General features: G+C 45.7%; 1 protein-coding gene across 1 annotated transcript in view; it reads left to right on the top strand.

Moving 5' to 3' along the window:
- NAB2 (NGFI-A binding protein 2) overlaps positions 1-15241 on the top strand; it is a 63573-nt gene extending 48332 nt beyond the window's left edge. The window contains exons 4-7 of the mRNA XM_030196656.1: positions 810-861; positions 4649-4778; positions 9262-9453; positions 13507-15241. Of these exons, the coding sequence (XP_030052516.1) occupies positions 810-861; positions 4649-4778; positions 9262-9453; positions 13507-13616 (484 nt within the window). The 3' untranslated portion in view covers positions 13617-15241. The remainder of the gene's footprint in view (positions 1-809; positions 862-4648; positions 4779-9261; positions 9454-13506) is intronic.
- Positions 15242-17978: the final 2737 nt, after the last annotated feature.

Raw genomic sequence — 17978 nt, 5'->3', positions numbered from 1 at the left:
GGGGAGAGAAGAAAAGAAAAGAGAGACCAGGAGATGGTGCCTTTGGAAAGGAAGGGGAGAGAAGAGAAAACAGGAGGAGACGGTGATTATGGAGGGGAGGGGAACGGGAGAGAAGAGAGACAGGAGGAGACTGTGCCAAGGGAAGGAAAGGTGAGAAAAGAGATACAGGAGGAGACTCTGCCAATGGAGGGGAAGGGAAGGGGAGAGAAGAGAGACAGGACGAGAAGGTGCCCATAATGGAGGGGAAGGGAAGAGATGGAAACTAGACAGATTTGAAAAGGAGGAAAAAAATAGATGGAAGCTGAATGTGAACAATGGATATAAGGCAGGATGAGAAAGCGGAGAGAAAAAGAAACAGTGAATAGACAGTAGACCCCTGGAAGAAGAATTCAGAGCATAGAGAAGCAGAACCAGAGACAGGGAATGAGATGATTGAAAAGATAAAATCACCAGACAAAAGGATAAGATAAATTGTTTTATTTTTAGTTTAGTAATTGAAATTTGTCAGTTTTGAGAATTTATATCTACTCTCTATATATTGCACTCTGCAGGAGGAATTTGAAGATGGACACTTTATGCAATTAATCATGCGATTAAACATTTTGATCATGCGATTAAACCTTTGCATTGATGTACAGCCCTAGTAAATTGCCATCCCTGAAACATCCATTGGTGGGCAGAGCTTGGGGCCCTTGCCGCAGAGCGGAATGACAGACTGGAGACTTCATCAGCACAAATTAGGTGCCCTGTCCCCCAACCCCCCCAGAACAAATTCTAATGCAATAATGTGGTTTCCTTTCCTTTTACAGGGTACATCCCGATGACACCAGTGCATCACAACCCAAAAAACTTAAGCAAGAGGTAAAAGAAGCTTTTAAGGTGGATTGTCCTGTCTGTTATATGAAGAGTGGGAGGGGTATGAAGGAGGTTCTGTGATTAAAAAAAAACTTTGGCTAGTTAACTATTTCTGAAACTAATAGCTTGAGGCAGCGTCCCAGCAGCCCTTACCCTCCCCTCCTTTCCTGGTGGATGATAGCAGGAAGACCCTGGTAAGTTTGCAGATGCTGTTGTTTTGTAAGCTCAGTGGTAGTTTCCAGTCTAATAGTTAGTGCAGGGCTGAGAACCAGGGGACCTGTGCACTGCAGCTCCTTGTGACTCTGGACAAGTCACTCAACCCTCCATTGCCCCAGGTACAAAATAAGTACCTGAATAAATATAAACTGCTTTGAATGTAGTTGCAAAAACCTCAGAAAGGCGGTATATCAAGTCCCATTTCCCTTTCCCTATTTGAGATTCTACATGGAATGTTGCTACAATTGGAGATTTTAGATGGAATGTTGCTACTATTGAGATTATGTTGCTACTATTTGAGATTCTACATGGAATGTTGCTATTCCACTAGCAACATTCCAGAACTTGTTTTGGGGGTGGGGTGGGAGGGCTAGGAGCACACCGCTGACTTTCCTGCAGCTCAGACAGCATGGGCACGGGCTCCGCGGTGAATCTCTTTGGCTGGTGGGGCTTGAGCATCCCCTCCAGTTATATATTTGGTGTTGCAATTTTGGAGGGAGCCTGAACCCAAAGTGAGGGGACCCAGAGCCCCCGAGGCCTCCCCTTGGCTACCATTGGAGTAGTTTTGTATAGTAACTAAGTCAATTTAGCTAGTTACCGTACTTAAATAAATGATTTTTTTTGTCACTTTTACTTGCAAAAAAGTATAGGAAGTATTTTTTTTAACTTTTACTGAAATAATCATTTCACCAGTTTTTACAACTTTTACTTAGCTGCCTCTGATGTTGCAGTTAAAAGTGGTGGGGATAGGTGGGGGTAGGGAAGTTAAAGGAAAGAGATGACATTGTGAAAAACTGAACAACTTGAGTGTTTGATGGTTAAATGTATTTTTGATTGTTTAGGGAGCTTGGGAGGGGGGGGGGCTCGGACCCCTAATGTGGGTCTGATTACAATTATCACACGTTAATCACCCCACACAATTTTCAATGAAATAGTTTAGATATATAAAAAGTAAAAGTGGAAGGGAGATGTAAATGATGATTGCTCAGTAAACCAAATTAAAAGGCAAAACTTGGACCAGAATTTTGCTATTGCAAACCTTGTCACGCAAACAGTGGATCATCTCATCTTAAATTTTGCTGTTCAGGGAATACAGCCTATAAGAACAGTGGAGTTGCTTGTGTTTGTTGAACTGGTTGCTGGTCTCCATCCAAGCAGAACAGTGATGAGTTGGGTCACTTTAAAGCAGAAATGAAGCTGAGGCTGGTAGCAATTCTTGGTGAACAGACATGTCTCTACCACAAAAGACTGCTCATCATCTCATGGGAAATTTTACACTGTGGTAACTGTCCACTGGATTGATAAGAGTCTTTAGAGAGGAAGTCTGCTTGGCTGGCCTTGACTGAAGGGTTCCCACACATTTGACATGCTTACAGATACTCAGTGTTTGTCAGATGAAAAACTGCTAGAACATACAATGATTCCAACTTTGTGAAAGCCTTCTCCGTAATTGGACAGCATGACGATGATAACAACGATGAAAGCGATGACTTAGCACTACTTCTAATGCAGATGATATCAACAAGGATGAGGATAAAGCATTCTTTGCTGTAAGGAAGTCAAGTGTTTTAGTCAGAAACTCACTTGATCAATATCTGCAGACCCAGTCAGAAGACATCAGTAATACTGCAGCCTGGCCTGATTTGAAGGAACTTTTAATCAGACTGGACAGTCCACTTTCTGATAGTGCAGTTGTTCAACACCTTTTTAGCTGTGCTGGATAAGTGACTCATAAGCGCACTCGCATGAGTGACAGTCATTTTCAGAAATTTACTTTTACTAAAAGCAAAGTGGATTGAATTGTAGAGCAATAAAGCTTTGGGATAAAAGCATTAATAGTTGCATTCATTGTAGTTGTGGTACTTTTACTTTGTACTCTAAAAGTATTATATTAGAAAATAACTTTTTTACTTTCACTTAACTACATTTTTTAATGTGTTCTTCACTGTAATTAAGTATTAAAATATACATTTATTTTTACTTTTACTTAAGTACTTTGATCTAGTACTTTGACCAATTCTGTACTGGAGCAAAGGAGGGGAGAGGATAAGGGAAAAGTAAATCATTTAGGGTAAGTTTTACACCTGTATAAGAGGTTGCAACAACAACGTAACAAAAGGGGATCTGAGCCAGTCTAAACCTTTGTCAGTACCTCATTGTGAGCCGCACTGCTCCAAGCTAGGTGACTGTAATCATCCCTTGAGCTTCTGAGATGAATTTCCATTAAATACCAAGCTAGTATCCTCCATGGGCTCTGTCAGGAACCACATCCTGTGGAGCGATGTTCACCACCTTAGGCTTGTTGCCTTGATATCTACCAGGCCTTTCTTTTTCTCTCTGTTTTGTGTGAGATTCACCCATTATGGCTCGGGTGCTCTGCTCCTCAGCGGTGCTGTGACAATTTAGATTATACAGGTTGTACAGGAAGTGACGAGTTTCAGAGCTTGTTGAGTGAAAAAATATTTACCCATTCTACGCCACTCAGGATTTTGTAGACCTCAATCATATCCCCCCTCAGCCGTCTCTTTTCCAAGCTGAAGAGCCCTAACCTCTTTAACCTTTCCTGATAGGAGACGAGTTCCATCCCCTTTATCATTTTCCTCGCTCTTCTTTGAACCTTTTCTAATTCTGCTACATCAGTTTTGGGAATGGAGTGAATGTATATGTTAATGTTCTCTATCTCTGTCACCACAATTCACAGTGTTTGCTTGTTGCTTCTGCTTTCTGGAGGTGTCTGCCCTTACTCTTTGCAGTGCCTCCAAGGATATTTAAAATTGCAGCTGTTACTCTTAAGTGTTCCTTCCTCTTTAAGTTTGTCCCCCCTGAATCCCTGAATTCTTCCCACTGCTGTGCTGTGAAATACCAGACCATGGGCTGAATCCATCAATAAGTCCTATTTGTTGGGCCCCCTGCGATAGATGTGATGGCTTTGATAGGGTTACCATATGGCTCCAGAAAAAAGAGGACAGATTGAGCCAGGCCAGATTTTACTTCCATTGAAAGCAATGGAAGTAAAATCCAGACTGGCTCAATCTGTCCTTTTTCTGGAGCCATATGGTAACCCTAGGCTTTGATCTTGTGACATTTGAAGGTGATTTTCAGAGGTGAATGAGAGGGTTAGAAGGTGAGGGTCTCCCCCAAGTAGGGTTATCAACTGGTGCTAGATTCGCCCAATAAGGTTGATCCAGTCCAGGTTTTACTCCATTGCATGCAGGGACTTGTAGTCTTGCTTTTCATAGGGAATGCAATGGGGAAATCAGATGTACAAGTCCTTGCATGCAATGGAGTAAAACCTGGACTGGATCAACCCTGTCGGGCGAATCCGGAATCAGTTAGCAACTCTAGTCCTGAGAGTGGCCCTGCATGCAGAGGAGAGAAGTATGTATTGTGTCACTAATGCATGCTGCTGCTTTTTCCTCCTTCCCACTTCTTCACTATTATACTTTCATTACCTGCGTATTCTCTGTTAGGTCTGTATTGATTTGTCTCTGTTTTCAGTTTGGGCAGATTTTCAATCTAGAAAGACAGCTATAATTTTTGTTAAATCATATTTTTCTTTTAAATTAAATGTTTGCAGGTCATGGAGCAGAGTTCTGCTGAGTCCCTGCAGCCAGCTGGCTGTGACCCTTACGCCCCTATGATCCGTGCCAGTATGGAGGAAGACACTGGAAGCCTTTCGGGAGAGAGCCTGGATGGCCACTTCCAGGGTGAGTCCCACAGCAGTGGCATAAGAACTGATGAGGATGGTGGAAGGTGGAGAGAGAAACTAGACTACAAAGCAGAGGATGAGTATCATCAGTGGATTAAGTTCAGTAGCAGTCACTTCTCTGTATTGCCAGGGTCACCCATATGATAAAAAAACAACAAAGCAGTGGAATCAAATGCATTTATTTGGAATAATACCCGACGTGGCCACGTTTCGCCCTCAGGCTGCGTCAGGGGTACAAACTATCAAAAGTGTATATAAGTATATCATATACACTAGTACTGAGATGAGAACAGTTATTCAAAAAATCTAGTTCCACTTTTCTGCTACTTCCAACTGAACTGATATGCAGCCTGAGGGCGAAACGTGGCCACGTCGGGTATTATTCCAAATAAATGCATTTGATTCCACTGCTTTGTTGTTTTTTATCTACTGTTTTGTAAGCAGTTGTGTGCCTTTTTGTTTTTTTGGAGGGTCACCCATATTACACCCCTTGATGATCTGCTATGAACAGGCAGCCACAGGAGGAAGGGAGCAAAAGCCTGAACATTAATGCATTCCGGTGGCCAGTCCATCTTCAGAATGTATATAGCTCTTCAGTTCTTCCATTGTAATTTATGCTGTCATGCTCTGGAGCATGTGGGGTAATATTTTAAGGCTTTACAGATGAAAAAGGACTTGTATATAATTGTGTAACTGCATATGCACGTAAAAAGTGTGTAGGTGTTCTCGAGGGCATAGTTTGGGTGGAGAAGAGGTCTGATGTATATGTATATTTTATGAAATACCTAAAAAAGAAAACCCAAATTCGAACACTTGTTTATATTATCCAAGACAGACCATCAGAAGTCATAACCGCCTCATGCTTGGCAAAGAGCAAAAGGCTAGATTCTTCCTCATCAGCCCCCCCAAAAACTTTTCAAGTGAAATTTCTTGCGTTCATGTTGTCCTGGTTGGACGATTAGTGAACAGAGGAGGCAGCGCTTCCTATAGAGAAAGAAAAATGATATAACTGAGGTAGATATTCCCTTGATACAGCCAGGAGGCAAAACATGCAAAAATTATAGGGACAGACTTATGAACCTCAACATGTATACGCTGGAAGAGAGGAGGGAGAGAGGAGACAAGATAGAGACGTTTAAATATCTCAAGGGAATTTATCTACAGAAAGAGAACCTTTTTCAAATGAAGGAGAGCTCTGGAATGAGGGGGCATATGACAAAGTTAAGCGGGAATAGGCTTAGGAGTAATCTAAGGAAGTACTATTTCACAGAAAGGGTGGTGGAGGCGTGGAATGGCCTCCCGGTGGAGGTGGTGGAGTCGAGGACTGTTCCAGAATTTAAAAAGGCATGGGATAAGCATGTGGGATCGCTTAGGAACAGGAAGAATTAGGGGTTACAGAGGATGGGCAGACTGGGGGTCATATGGCTTTTTCCTGCTGTCATGTTTCTATGTTTCTTTGTGTCTATGTTGGGTTCTTACCTCAACTGTAACCATATGATCTGATACATATAAGTGAAGTTGTACATAGATAAATGAAATCAATATATTTAACATATGAATGTATGAAAGTTCAATTGAAAATTTCTTTTTGGACTGATGAGGAAAAATCTAGCCTGTTGCACTTTGTCAAACATGAGGCGGCTATAACTTCTGATGGTCTGACTTGGATAGTATAAAGAAGAATTTGAATGTAGGTATTCTTTTTTAGGTTGATAACTTAACCCCATTCTGAATTTTATGAGAGTGCCAGTTTGATTGATATAAATTAGTCATGTACAAGGACAGAGTGCACACACAAATTTACACCTTTTTTGGTGCAGTTGTCAGTCTGTAATGGCATTTGCCTGCTATTGGAGCAGGATCTGGGAATCTATCTTACAAAGGTACATAGACACCTTTTTACATTTCTGTTATAAAATCAAGCCCTTTCTGACGCTACTGGTAATATAGCATTATAGACCCTGTGAAGAAGACACGTGGGATTTTATACTCTGCTAGTACATTTATTTATTTATCATTCTTGATATACTGTCCTTCTGTTAGGTCAAACAGGGCAATTTACAACATTGTCGGAGCCAGTCTATAAATTTGCTAATTGAAATGTATATATGACAATCAAGCATTAAATCCAGCTAACAAGCAAAACAGCATCCCAGGTCATACAAACAAAATTAGAAATAAAACAATTTGACCCACCAGGTTTGTTCATATGATATTATACAAAAAATGAGTTTTTAGATTCTTTTTGAAAGCATCTAGACAATGCTGTGAAGCAAATGTAGGCGCTAGAGGCTGTTAACGCCATACTAGTGCCTGCGTTTGCTACCGCCCCATGATCAGAGCCCCTGAGCATGTGAAACAACGCTTTTGTGGGCTCTGAATGCAACTAGCATGCAAATGCATGCAAAACAGGGCTCGTAGTGCAAGTAGCATGCAAATGCATGGTAAACCTATTCATCCCCAATGATCAGTGATGCTGGCTGCGGCAAACTGTAAGCCAGCTCAGAGCTGGTGTTAGGGTTTGCAGAACATTGGGCAGGAATGGTGAGCCCTGTCTAGCATGCATTTGCATTCTAGCTGGCCCCCATTAACCCCAATGCAGCAGCCCCGGCAGGAGCCCTGACCTAACCCGACCCTCCCTCCTCCCCCTAGCAACAGGGGGCTGGAGGTCCAGCAGACCTCCGGTCCCCCCCGATCCCTCCCCAGACACAGGTTCGGGGTGGGCTGGAGATCCAGTGGGTCTCCAGCCCCCCTAATCCCCCAGCATCCCACCGATGTCCCTGGTGGCCCAGTGGGCTGCGGATAAATCCCTCCCCCACCTGGTGGTCTAGTGGCCCTTCCCCACCCTCCTACCTGCAGTTCAAGGTGGCCTCCCTCCTCTTCCATTGGTGACATCTGCAAAATGGTGGCGCCCAGCCCTGCCCAGTGCATCCTGGGATGTGCTGGATGGGGCTTCACTTATATGATGCACTGGGCAGGGCTGGGCGCCGCCATTTTGCAGGCGGTGCCCATGGAAGAGGAGTGAGGCCACCTCCCTCCTCCAACTGTAGGTAGGGGGTGTGGGGAAGGGTCGCTAGACCAGCAGGTGGGGGGGGGATTTACCCACGGCCCACTGGGCCACCAGGGACATCGGTGGGATGCTGGGGGTGGGGTTAGGGGTGCTGGAGACTCACCGGATCTCCAGCCCCCCCTGAACCTGTGTTGGGGGGGGTTTGGGGAACCGGAGGTCCACCGGACCTCCAGCCCCCTGTTGCTGGGGGGAGGGGGAAGGGGTTCCTTACTTATCCGCGACCCACTGGGCCACTAGGAACATTGGAGGGATGCTGGGGAGGGTTATAGGGGGCTGGAGGCCCACTGGATCTCCAGCCCTCCCTAAACCTATGTTGGGGGGGTCAGCCCCCGTTTCGCTTGGCTTGGGCGTGGGTAGTTGGGGTCTGGTGGTCCCATGAACCTCCAGCCCCTGTGTTTGACAGGTCTGGGCTTTTGACAACCCAGACCTGTCAAACAAGTGCGCGAGGATTGTTGAGTGTGGGAGGATTTCAGGCACAATCCTCCTGCACTTCTACCCCATGATCAGAGAGAATTGCGTGCTTAAATTTGCATGCAATTATCTCTGATCATAGGTCCGGTAAAGCCCATGCTGTTGCAGCACTATTTTTAGAGTGCTGTTTGGAACAGCGCAGGGTTTTGATCATCTGCCCTTAAATGTATATGTTGAAGGAGTGAATTCCACATCGCAGGAGCCTGGTAGAAAAAGGCAGCTTCTTGGGTGGAGTCTAAATGGGCCCTAGACAATGGAGGAATGACCAGACGATTCTGGTTCTGTGATCTTAAGCTACATTAGTGGCAATAAGGAATTAATAGATTGTGAACCCACTAGGGACAGAGAAAGTATCTGCAAATAATAAATGTAAACCACTTTGGTTGTAATGCAGAAAAGCAGTATATCAAATCCATTACCTTTACTTTTTATTCAAATAGGATAGAAGTCCCGAGTAGAATGTCTTGTCTTATGGGCAGGACTAACATTTTGAACTTAGATCGATACAAACAAGGCAGCTAGTGAGCTTCCTTCAAAAATGGTTGAACATGGTCATATTTATTCCAGACTCACTTTTTGCTCTGGTGCTGTCTGTGAGCAGTATGAGCTCTGGAAGTGGCCTCAGAAAGGATCAGAACTCGGTGAAGAGGTTGAAGCATAAGGCTGTCGTTTGTGTTAGGCAGGCAGACCCAGTGAGATAGAGTTTATGGAAGTTTTGACCTTTGAAGCTTGCATGTGGCCAAGGTGGTGCGTGGCTCAGCAGCAATACAAACCCTGATCTAATTTTGCCAGCAGAATAAAGCTGCTGATTACAAATGCTACAATGCAGTGCAATGGAAGCTCAAAAGTGATGGCTGCTCAAAAGTCTTGTGTCAAGAAGCAATTTCGAGAGAGCAAATTAGAATTAACTACCTATTGCGGGTCACATCTATCCTTCCAGCTGTTGGCTCATCTATGAGGCTCACCCCATCCCCCGTGGCCCCACCTGAAGGCCCACTCAGTCTCTCCACACATGGCCCCTGGAGCCGCCACATCCTGCAGCAGACCCTGATGGATGAAGGACTGCGACTGGCCAGGCTGGTTTCACATGACCGGATGGGGCGCCTCAGCCCCTGCAAGCCTCAGATCTCAGGTGAGTGCAAAAGTAGATTATGCATGTTCTTATCATTCCTGCAGCTAATTGGCCCAGAGCTAGCTAGCAGTAAGTGGGATGTGTATAGATACAGCAGGGGCTCAGGGATCAATGCCTTTAGAATAAATTTCAGAAAATAATTTGGTTGACAGAGGAGGAATTAGATGCCTATTCCATTGGCGTATCTACGAGTGGGCCTGGGTGAGCACAGGCCCACCCATTCCTGGCTCAGGCCCACCCAAAAGCAGCAGCAGCAGTAGCAGTAGTGCCCCACATCAACATCTCTCTTTCCTTTTCCTTCTCCTTCTCCTCCTTCTCCTCCTCCTCCGTGACATCCCTATCGCTGAACCCCATCCCTCCCTCCCTCCCTGGTGTACCTTATAGGCGTCCTCGGCACCTGCAGTGATTCATTATTGCTGCCTGCGCCAGCCCTGCAGGAATCCATCGGCCGGGTCCTGCCCTTGCTTTCATCACTTCCTGTCTGGCGGGACCTGGCCGATAGAAGCCTGAGGAGCCGGCACAGGCAGCAATAATTGAATCACTGCAGGCGCCGGGGACGCCTGTAAAGTACACAAGGGAGAGACAGAGTTCAGCGACGGGCTGTCAGATGCCGAGACGCTATGGAGGGCGAGAGATGTTGATGTGGGGTAGGTGAAAACATCTATAATTTTTTTAAATATCTCGGGGGGGGGGGGGGGGGGCGGCGCTATGGACTGCTGTGCTGTGCTGTGGAAGGGCCTATCTGTTAGCTCTGGGCCCATCCAAAATACTGGGTCTGGCTACGCCACTGGCCTATACCTTATTCCTACTATTGTGATACAGTGATGGAGAAGGCATAGAAACACCTGGGGTATGATACAGGAGCGAGTAGCTGTTCTGGTAGGAAGAATATTTTTCATAGATCATCATTCCTTGCAATGAAAGGGATTTTCTTTTTTCATTGCACAAGGAGAAGTGGATATATGATGGCATGTACTCTTTGTTCAGCATATGGGGGCAGCAGGTTGTGGAGTTTTTCTTTAACAAATAAATGACTTGAGTAGGCGTTTGCAGGGGCGGTTAGTGGGGGAGGATGGGTGTTTCCTGTGTCTGGCTGAGATAAGCTGGAAGCTTTCTGTGACGCTAACAGGGCTTCCCAAAAAGCGTGGGCTTGTTATTTCTTCACAACCTATTCCTCCTCCCTCCCCCTTTTAGTTGTTGGGCTTTTTTTTTTTTTTTTGTAAGATTTCAGTCATTTATTTTCATGATTTATTATTGTGAAGAAAAATGGCCTGGGTTTTTAGAATGATCAGAGACTCGCTTGCAGTTTTGAAACGAACAGACTTCAGCAGGCTGGAATGACAGTTAATAGTGCCAGCTTAGCCACAAAATAAGAAAGCTCTCCAGGTGTGAGGAAAACTTTGGGCAAAGGAAAAGCAGGCATGGAGGAAATCCAGCAACTACAAGGTGCACCGTGCATTAGCTGAGGACAGAAGTTTTCCACTTTACAGCTCTGGTTTCCATTCCACAATCTCTGGGACTGTGGAAGCAGACGGATGTTTGCACTTTTCATACCCTCTACCTGTGGGGATGGGGAATTACTTCTAGCCATAGGATTTTAGAACCTATTCTTGGAATTTTGCAGAACAGAGTTTTGTGATTTTCTGCCATCTTAACCAGGGGCGTATCTGGCCTCCGGCGGTAGGGGGGCCAGAGCCAGAGGGAGGGGGCACATTTTAGCCACCCGCCGCCACCGACCCCCCCCCCGCCGCCATTACCGGACCCCCCCCCCCCCCACTGCCACCAATGACTCTCTCCAACCCCCCTCCCGCTGCCAGCCCTCCCCCGCTGTCGTTTCTTACTTTTGCGCCGAGGTCCGCTTCCTCCTGGGCCTTTAAAAATATTTCTTCAGCTGGCGGGGGACCCCAACCCCTGCCAGCCAACCCGAGGTGACGTCTTTCAAGTTCTTCGTCCGTCGTGGCCGACGTGCTGGAATCGAGCTCTGGATTCAGCCGCTCAACTCCAGCACGTCGGCCACGGCGGACGAAGAACTTGAAAGACGTCACCTCGGGTTGGCTGGCGGGGGTTGGGGTCCCCCGCCAGCTGAAGAAATATTTTTAAAGGCCCAGGAGGAAGCGGACCTCGGCGCAAAAGTAAGAAACGGCAGCAGGGGAGGGCTGGCGGCGGGAGGGGGGCCATGGCGAAATCTGCGGGGGCCCAGGCCCCTGTGGCCCCACGCAGATACGCCCCTGATCTTAACACTGCAGTACTCTGTATAGGGGTTGGCCAAAAAGTATGTCAGCCCAGTCTCCTTCATGGACTTGCTCCTCCTCTGTCTTTCTTTCTTTCTTTTTTTTAAAGGGGGGGAGGTCAGCTAGTGCCTTCTTTCCTTTTTAAATTCCAGCTTAATCAGAATCAGTGCTGGGTCACTCCATGAAGCTAATAGAAGGCACTTTAAAAACTATTCTTGTGGGGAAAGGGGGAGGTTAGGGGGTATATGGCAGGGATATGTTAGCTGAAGGGGTGGGATGCTATAAGAAACGAGGCCTTCCCCTTACTTTGGGTGAGTTAAGTAGAGGAGTGTGGTAGCCGTGTTAGTCCACTCTTAAGGTTATCAATAGAAATCAAACAAAATAAAACATGGAAAAGAAAATAAGATGATACCTTTTTTACTGGACATAACTTAATACATTTCTTGATTAGCTTTCGAAGGTTGCCCTTCTTCCTCAGATCGGAAATAAGCAAATGTGCTAGCTGACAGTGTATATAAGTGAAAACATTCAAGCATTACTATGACAGTCTGACAGGGTGGGATGATGGGGGTGGGTAGGAGGTATGCATGGGGACATCAAAGCATATCATTGCACACCTTGTTGGGTGTGTTGCAACACTTTTCTTATTTATTCCCCAGCCCTTTTGGTTCTGTACATGCAATGGTATGAATTCCCTGCTGTTCATATGCCTGTCTGGAATATTGTGTGCTATAATTTTTGTTGTATGTGTTTTTTAAATAATAAAAAAAGATTTCAACTAAAAACTTAACTTTTCACCCAGCACACAATTAGGCTGTGTAATTTGGTGCCAATAGATGTGGTGAAAGTAGTTTAATAAGGAGGTCATTACTCAGCCCATGCTAATCACTGTATTTATTTATGCCAGGCCAGATCTGGATAACGGTTCTGAATATCCGGCACATTTGCGGCCGCCAGAAGTTATCCAGGTCTGGCCAGTATTCAGCACTGGCACCCAGATAGCTGTCTGGACAAGTTAGGATAGCCTTTTTGCCAGCCCAACTTGCTTGGATAGTTATGTGGGCAGCAGCACGGAATGATGTAGGCGGTGCTCGGACAACTCCTGGCTCCACCTCCGGATGGTCCGAGCACAGAGTGCCACAACAGTCTGTACTGATACTGAGCAGCCCTCTCATTAAGTGCCACTGAATATCAGCAGCAGACCCAGTCAGCCTGATTTAACCAGATAGGAGCCCTCCTACAAGGTTAAATCACCTGAATAGCAACTGCAAGGGTTTTAAAATTATTTACATATGTTCCTGGAGGAAAGGTCAATAAAGCATTAGCTGGGCACACTTGAAGAAAACCATTGCTTAGCCTTGGATGTAAGTAAGAAGGAATGGATATTTTCTTTGGGATCTTATGAGTTGGCCACTGTTGGAAACAGGCTACTGAGCTTGATGGAGCTTTGTTCTGACCCAGTCTGCAATTTTCTGTGTTCCAGCATTGTGAGCATTTATTCACAAGTAGCTGGGGACGTTTCTCCCTCTTTTGATAGAATATCCCGGTGATGCAGTAGTCCTGAGGTTGGAAGCCATGGATCAAGGGCTCTGAATCCAGCCACTTAATGTTGCTTCCCTCCACCCAGCATTTGCGAATACTTCATCCATAGCCTCTCCGGTCCCAGACAACTTGGTGGGGGGGAGAAAGGGGGGGAAACCTTCTACATGTCCCTGCAAGCACCGCAACTGAGCCAGCCCACTTCCAAATTTTCTGTCTTCTTTCTCCCTCGCCGCCACCTCCACATTTCCACCTTATTCTTTTTTTTGTGTGTTTTGCGTAGAATTTGAAGACAGTGCAGTGGACAGCAGCCAATCCATCTCCTCCCATCCTAGTGCAGCAGAGCTGCAGCGAAGCCCCACTAAAGGAGAGCAGGAAACCAGCCGACAGTGATCCTACCGTCCACTCACCGGAGCAGCAGAATCGCATGGACGGACCGAAAATACTTACCAAGCAATAATTTAGTGTCTGTGCACCCCCTCCCCCCCTCTGTTGTAGCATAAGAAACCATCTGCTGCAGTGTCTCTTGATTTATTGTGTTTAGGGTGGGATGTTATGAGAATATTACAGGCCTAGTGTAGGGCTGGAGGGCAAGGGTGAACAGACATCTCCTGTTTTCAGCCAGTAGCTTGGGTAGTCCTAGTGTTTCAGCAAGACACGTTTGAGATCTCAAAATGGAAGGTTCTTGTTTTTTTGTTTTGTAATTTTATTTTTGTTTTTAAAAATCAACCGAAAATGTCCCACTATTTACAGAATTCTCTCCTCATCCTGCAGCGGCACAGAGTGGAATTTTAACTGTGAAGTCCTACAGGGGAAGGCTGGCCTGCATCATGTCTAGCTGCTCCACATATACATGTGAAGTTGTTCATAATCCCAGTTACAATTTAGTGACTCCATTCCCTGCTTAGGCTAGATTTTAGACTTGAAGGACACAGTATTTTTCTATTTTTCTATATTACATTTTTATGTTAAATGGTGGGTGGTGTGGTGGGGGAGGGGGGGAGAGATTCTAGAATACCCACAATATTAGAAACTAGACTGATAACAGAAAATAACCAGCCACCTGTGTATAACAACTGATAACTGAAATTAATTACCAATAAGAAGAAATAACTTGTTGCCACCAGCTTTTATCCTATATGAGTATTAATGAGGGAGATTACCAGCGACAAACTTGTGTGAGGGCCAGTGAATTAGTATCTACGTTTAGTTACACGTATCACAGTAATTATAAAGTCCTGTATTAAACAGAACAGAGCGATCGGGGATTGAGCTGTCCAGGGCAGGATGTGCTCAGTTCTGATAGTATCTTCGAAAAGTTTCTGCCAGCATGGAGCCTTTTCTAATCTACCTGTAGTGGGAGCAGCCATTTTACAGGCACATGTGGTGAAGAAAAATGAACAGTACCGACCCAGCTGCTTCCACAGGGGATTGCTGACACCGACACCGCTGCAAGTCGCTGCCCTAACAAACTTACGTGTGTACACGCTGCCAGTTAAATAGTGAGGCCACTGTTGGGTTTCATTTTGGAGGTGGACATCAAGTGCATGCGATTAAGGAGAAGGAGTCTTAATCTCTTCTGTATAGTCCTGGCTAAAACAGGCACTTTTGAAACCTGTCTGTGTCGTTCAGCAAGTGTAAAAGCCAACACTGAGCTTCTCTCCATACACGTGTGTTTCCCTTGTGAAACTGCAAATATACAAGCAGAGTGTAGCCCTGCCCAAATCATGCACCCTTGACATTCTCTATATAGTGTGGATTTCCTTGGGTAAATAATGGTTTTCTCAAAACAAATTTTAAACAGGTAAATGCCACTATTTCCATGTGAAAATTACAAATAAGACTTCCAAAATAACCTCTTAACGTGTCTGGCTTTACCTGTTTGAGAACAGCTAGTAAGTGACCACCTGATTAGGTTATAGGTGGACTAAAAGTTTTAAAATCAAATATATAAACGACAAGTGACCAACTCACCTGCAAATGCGCAGTACAGACTTCCCTCTCTGTCCCGCCCTCGCGTCGACGTCATGACGTCAGAGGGCAGAACAGAGAGGGAAATGGAGTCGGACTGTCGGACGCTGCCGCTGCCGCTGCCGCCTGGAAACGAACATCGCGCGAACCAACCTCCCCCCCATCCCCGCCGCCGCTCCCGCCCCCCTCCGTATCGGGCCCCCTGCACTGACCTGACAGCGCCTCTCACCTCCGTGTGGAAGCGCTGCAGGCAGCAGCACAGTGATCTGATGCTGCCTGTAGCCCCTTCACACGGAGGTGAGAGGCGCTGTCAGGTCAGTGCAGGGGGCCCGGCACGGAGAGGGGAGGGAGCAGTGGCGAGTAGGGTAGCTGGACATGGGGGGAGGGCAGGGGGGAGAGGGCATGGTTGCTGGACATGGGGTGAGAGCAGGGCAGAGAGGAGGGTTGCTGGACATGGGGGGAGGGGGGAGGCCAAGGGAAAGAGGAGGGTTGCTGGATATGGGCGGGAGGATCGGTGGACAGGGTGAGGCCAGGGGAGAGAGGAGGGCTGCAATACTCGCCCGTTTTTACGGGCTTAATGGCTAGTAATATAAATAAATAACAGGTTACCTTACAACACAAATCTAAAAGCAAACTCTTTGGGGAAAATCCAGAGGATTTGACATGACAGGTACAAGGTTTTAGACTCTCTGGGACAAGGATTCCAAGTACTGCTCTGTGCCCCTGCCTGCCTAGTCACTGAGGGGTCAATATACAGTTTTTTTTGGATGCCACTAGATATTCAGTGCTAACCCATGTCTGGACACAAGCATCAAATATCTGGTTATACATAACCAGATTGTTAAGTGCTGACTATTGGCACTTAACTGGATAAGTGCCAATTCGGCTCCCAGACTACCCACAAAAGAGCTGGTTTCAGTTTAGGTGCTACTGTATATACCCAGTTAGCCCTAGAGAAGCGATTTAAATGCCCAGGAACCTCTCCTGTCCATTTAAATAGCTTTGAATATCGACCCAAATGCTTGAGGGAGAAAGAGAGTGCAGGCCCAGCAGATAGGCTGCCAGTTATATTACATCATAATGGGACCATGATGCCGCAGCCAGGGACTGGCTTCTGATTGGCTGACAAACCTCATTAGAACACTAGCCCAAAGCTGTGTCATAATGAACATTTACAGCCTCCAAAACAGGTAGCACTAACCCCCCTCTATCCATCACCGACTATTCTTTCACAGAGCAACGGGACATGTTTTGACTCTGCTCAAGGGCCATGTACTGTGGTTAACTGTAGAGAATTAGTAACTTTTTTTCTTTTGAAATATGTACAATAGATTATTTATTTTGTTAATTTTAAATAAAATTTTATTTTATGGCTTAATTTCACTGACTCGCTTGACCACTTCCTTTAAAAATAAATATTGATTTGGAGTAACAATGTCAAAGAAGATGGAATGCAGCATTATCTGGTGCATTATCTCTGCAGTACTCAGGGCAATAGAAAGGGAAACCTGACACTGAAAGAAAGTACACAGTACATAAAATACAGCATCTTTTATCCAATGCATTTTTACAAAGATAACAAGTTGGTCCAATACTTTTCCCACATAGGGTCTATTTTATAAGATTTTTCATAATAATACAGAATGGGGGAAAATCCTAGAGTGAGATGAAAATGCAATTTTAGAAAGAGGGTTAGAATGTGTTGCCAACCTCAGAAGTTCCACGCAGGTGAGAGGTATCTCAGCATTCTTACCAAAGATGGCAGTATCATCAGAGGAAAGAAATGTTTCAAGATTTGTGGAAGAGTCCATCTTGAAATTAACACAACAAATAGCCACAACATGCTCAAACTAATGAAAATGCAAATTGCTGCCACACTAAAATTGTGACAATAATCTGCCGCGAGCACTAAATGTTAACTTTCCTGTCAGTGCCTGTGTGGTGGTTGAAATAAAAAAAACAATGTTGGGCATGTATCAGCACCTTACCCCCAAATCCAACACCTCTTCCTGCCACACCCAAACTTGTAGCTGGTGTCTTTTGGCACCCAGCCTGCACTCACAGGACAGCCCCCTCCCCCCTTGATATTAAATAAAAAGATTCCCCGGTGGTCTAATGGTCCCCTGGTTCCCCTCCCTTATTTACAAATCCCTGGTAGTCTACTGATCTCCCTCCCCCGTCTCACAAAATTGTCTGGTAGTCTAGTCCCCACCCCAACCCTGAGGCCCCCCCAACCTCATACCTAGAATGAGGCATGGAGCAATGCCCACTCCTGCCTCTGAGCACCACCGTCTACAAAATGGTGCCCCAGTGCATCCTGTTTACCATATAAGGGAGAACTTCCTCATGGGCAGGCACAGCTGCTACTGTTTTGGTCTCCTAGGAATATAGCAGGTACTAGGAAACATGGGCCTTGTGCCCCGTCCCACCCTGCCTGTGGGACTGATATGAATTTAGACAGCTTTTCTCCTGGAAATTAGGTCAATATTCAGCCAGTGGTGGTCGGAGTTTTTTATTTTTACAATTAGACCTAGATATTTAATGGCAGGCTAGGTCCAGGCACTGGCATTGACTATCTGGGTCTGCGGTTGCACCCAGAAGTTATATGGATACAGCTTGTGTTCAGTGCCATGCCTGCATACCTGACCTGGCAAAGTTAGGACTGGCGTTTCTGTGGTCCAACTTGCTCAGTTAGTGTGAGCATTAGCACTGAATATTGCCAGGGCTGCATAACTTCTAGAACCACCCCGGCACTGTCTGGACAATGCCACAGCAGTCAGCATT

The sequence above is a fragment of the Microcaecilia unicolor genome, chromosome 3, assembly GCF_901765095.1.
Source record: "Microcaecilia unicolor chromosome 3, aMicUni1.1, whole genome shotgun sequence".
Taxonomy (NCBI): Eukaryota; Metazoa; Chordata; class Amphibia; order Gymnophiona; family Siphonopidae; genus Microcaecilia; species Microcaecilia unicolor.
This window is presented reverse-complemented; position numbering and strand designations above follow the sequence as displayed.